This window comes from Populus alba, chromosome 4 (assembly GCF_005239225.2).
Source record: "Populus alba chromosome 4, ASM523922v2, whole genome shotgun sequence".
NCBI lineage: Eukaryota > Viridiplantae > Streptophyta > Magnoliopsida > Malpighiales > Salicaceae > Populus > Populus alba.
Window position 1 is genome coordinate 20,295,777 of NC_133287.1, and position 3,019 is coordinate 20,298,795.

Below are 3,019 nucleotides of genomic sequence, written 5' to 3' on the forward strand. Positions count from 1 at the left end.
TATTTGATGCTTCAGCTACAGAACTCCTTGCATAGCAGTTCCTTTTACTTCCAGGCACCTTGCTCTTCCTTTTTCCAGATGAATTACATTCTTGCTTATTACTGTAATCATAGCATCAAGTGTTTGATGTAATTGAATTTTCAATAATTAAACACTTACAAATAAGCTTTTTTTTTTTTTTTTTTTTTGTAATTACTTGTATACTTCTCGTAATTGAAAGTAATGCGTGATTCATCATGCAACTTGAGAAGATATCAGGATCGTAAACTCCTCTTTCCAACAATAATAATATTAAAAAAAAAAACCCTAAGAACAATCAATAATGATGCGTTCAAGTTGGAAGCTTGGAGGAAATTACTAGCAGAACACCAGCTGTTCGACCACTCCTGCAACTTTCCAAGGCATTTATTTAGCATACGCCCTTTTACATCCACCATCTCCAACTTCCACACCCTTCCTCCTCATCTTTCTGAGAAAAAAGACGATCGATGATTCTCTTGAATACAACAGCGATGGAACCCAATTTTGGCTTTGAACCAATCTTCTTATCCATTCCAAAGTACAATGAAATCATTAGAGCCAGCAACATCTAGCTCCCGGTTGTCTTCTAGTTGGAAGGTTGAAGGAAATTACATGTGGAACGTACAGGTTCTTGCCATAGCTAATTCAAATTTCCAAAAGAACATTGGGGAGTAGGCTTGCTACATCCACTCTCCCTTCCTCCTCCTCCCCTGGAAAAAAAATGAAAAATGGCCTGCATGAACACAACATTGATCAAGAACATCTTCGCTTAACAAAGCTTCACATACATCCCGAAGGGTTTATGGCGGCTTGTCACTTATCATACAACAGAGAACTTTTCCTAAAACAAGAAGAGCAAAACTCTTAGCTTACAGCTTCAAAGCCTCCATCTCCCTTCCTAAAACCTTACATCTCATCAAACTCCCAAAAGTATTCAAAACCAATTTCACATCACCCCATCTATCTCCAGTAGCCAACTTTTTATACAAGTAACTGTCAAATGTCATCCTCTGCACATACTCATCCCCACATAACTCCACCAAGGCTTCTCTACCCACATCACTCCCATAAAACACCTTTTGCAACAGATCCAAAAACCTAAATGTATTCACATACTTCCTGTCCCATTCTCTCAAGTACTCCCTCTTCAAGTCCTCCTCGCTAATCATTTTCTCCCCTCCTTCCGAAGCCTTCACAATAGCCTCCCCACACATTCTCCCTGATTTCGCCGCAAAATATATCCCTTCTCCTGAACACTTGGTCACATACCCCGCCGCATCCCCTACAAGCGCCACACGTCCACGCACGCGCCTCGGGCGTGGGTGCTCGGGGATCGGGTGCGCCTCCACTTTAATCACTTTCCCACCCTTAATCTTCTCCCTGACCCTCTCCCTAATCCCTCTTTGATACACCTTAATATTCTGCCTCGCACACACCGTACCAGTCCCCACCGCCACATGGTCACATTTTGGAAACACCCACGCATAAAAATCAGGCGACACGTCATTCCCGACATACATTTCAGCGAGATCATGATAATACTCCATTTTCTCATCCGGCAATTTGATTCTCTCCTGGAACGCAATGGCACAACTGTAGTTCCCAGCATCAATAATCTTCGCTACCCTGCTATTGGCTCCATCAGCACCAACAATCAAGTCAACGGCTAACGATTGTTTACGATTATTAATCGTGTGGTGGATAACATAAGGTTTGGAAGAACAAAAATCAGGCACCTCAATATCCGTTACGAGGCCGGTGATAAAATGAGCACCGTTGGATTGAGCGCGAGATCGGAGAAAAGAATCCAGTACTTCGCGGCGCAACATGGGGATAAACTCGTGAGACTTTAAAGTCCTGGAACCGAAATCAACGGTCAGGTTTGAAGGAGAGATGATCTTCATGCGAGTGACATGTCGGTCGACGAGGTGAAGAGGGATGGAAAACTCGTCGATCATACAGAGAGGGATAGCCCCACCACATGGCTTAGCTGTGGAAGGGCTGCGTTCGAAGAGGAAAGTTTCCACTCCGCCCGCTGCTAATACTTCTGCGGCGGAGGAACCAGCTGGGCCACCGCCGATCACGGCGGCGCGGAGTTTTCGGCCGGAGATGGAGGTGGCGGTGATGGTTAGGTTGTGGGGTTTTGGTTTCTGGCGAGGTTTTAGGGTTTTGAGAGGTGGGGTTGGAGCGAAAAGAAGGTTGTGTGTTAGTGTTAATGCAGCCATGGTGCTGGGGGGTTCAGTGATGGGTGTGAGGAGAGTTAAAGAAGAGTGATTAATTATAATGGGTGTTTGGATGGTAATGAAGTTGGGTTTAGTGGAGAGAATCATTTTGATTATTTTAATCTGTTTGTACTTTGTATGTCATTTTTATATATATAATTTTTTATTTGTTTTTGTTAAAGACCAAACAAGCTCTGTTTCTTTAACGGATACTCCTTGTCTGGTTTTAAATAAATTTTTGTATTTGAAGTTTTTTTAAAAAAAATTATTAATTTGAATTTAAAATAAAATTTAAATCATAAAGATAAAAAATAAATTAAAGAGAGATTTTTTACTTGCTATAGTAATTTAAATAAAAAAATTATTTTAAAAATACTTCTCTTTTGTTTTTCTAAAAAATCCCAGAACTTTTCTCCACCAATGTTTTTTAACAAAAACTTTGATTTTTTGGATGAAAAAAATGGACACTGCCTGATGAATTTACTGAATTAAAAAATATAAAAAATACAAATAAATTGCCTTCAATTGAAATGACTATGTTATCGCTACATTGGTTTTTAACTTTTACCGATAAAGATGTTGAAATTATATTTTTAAAAAAATAATTATTTTATAATTTTAGATTGTTTGTAGTGTTAATATAAAAAATAATTATTTAAAAAATAAAAAATATATTATTACAATATATATATATATATATATATATCTAAATAAAAAAAATATTTTAAATTAAAATTGTTATCTCATTTCAAAACATATTTATTACCCTTGCAATT

The 3,019-nt window shown here is 38.4% G+C and overlaps 1 protein-coding gene across 1 annotated transcript; it reads right to left on the reverse strand.

The window, feature by feature from the left end:
• Positions 1–257: 257 nt before the first annotated feature.
• Positions 258–2,374, reverse strand: LOC118038976 (geranylgeranyl diphosphate reductase, chloroplastic). The gene has a single exon (XM_035045536.2). The coding sequence runs from the start codon at positions 2,349–2,351 to the stop codon at positions 891–893; it is 1,461 nt and encodes a 486-aa protein (XP_034901427.1). The 5' UTR covers positions 2,352–2,374; the 3' UTR covers positions 258–890.
• Between the last annotated feature and the right edge of the window lie 645 nt (positions 2,375–3,019).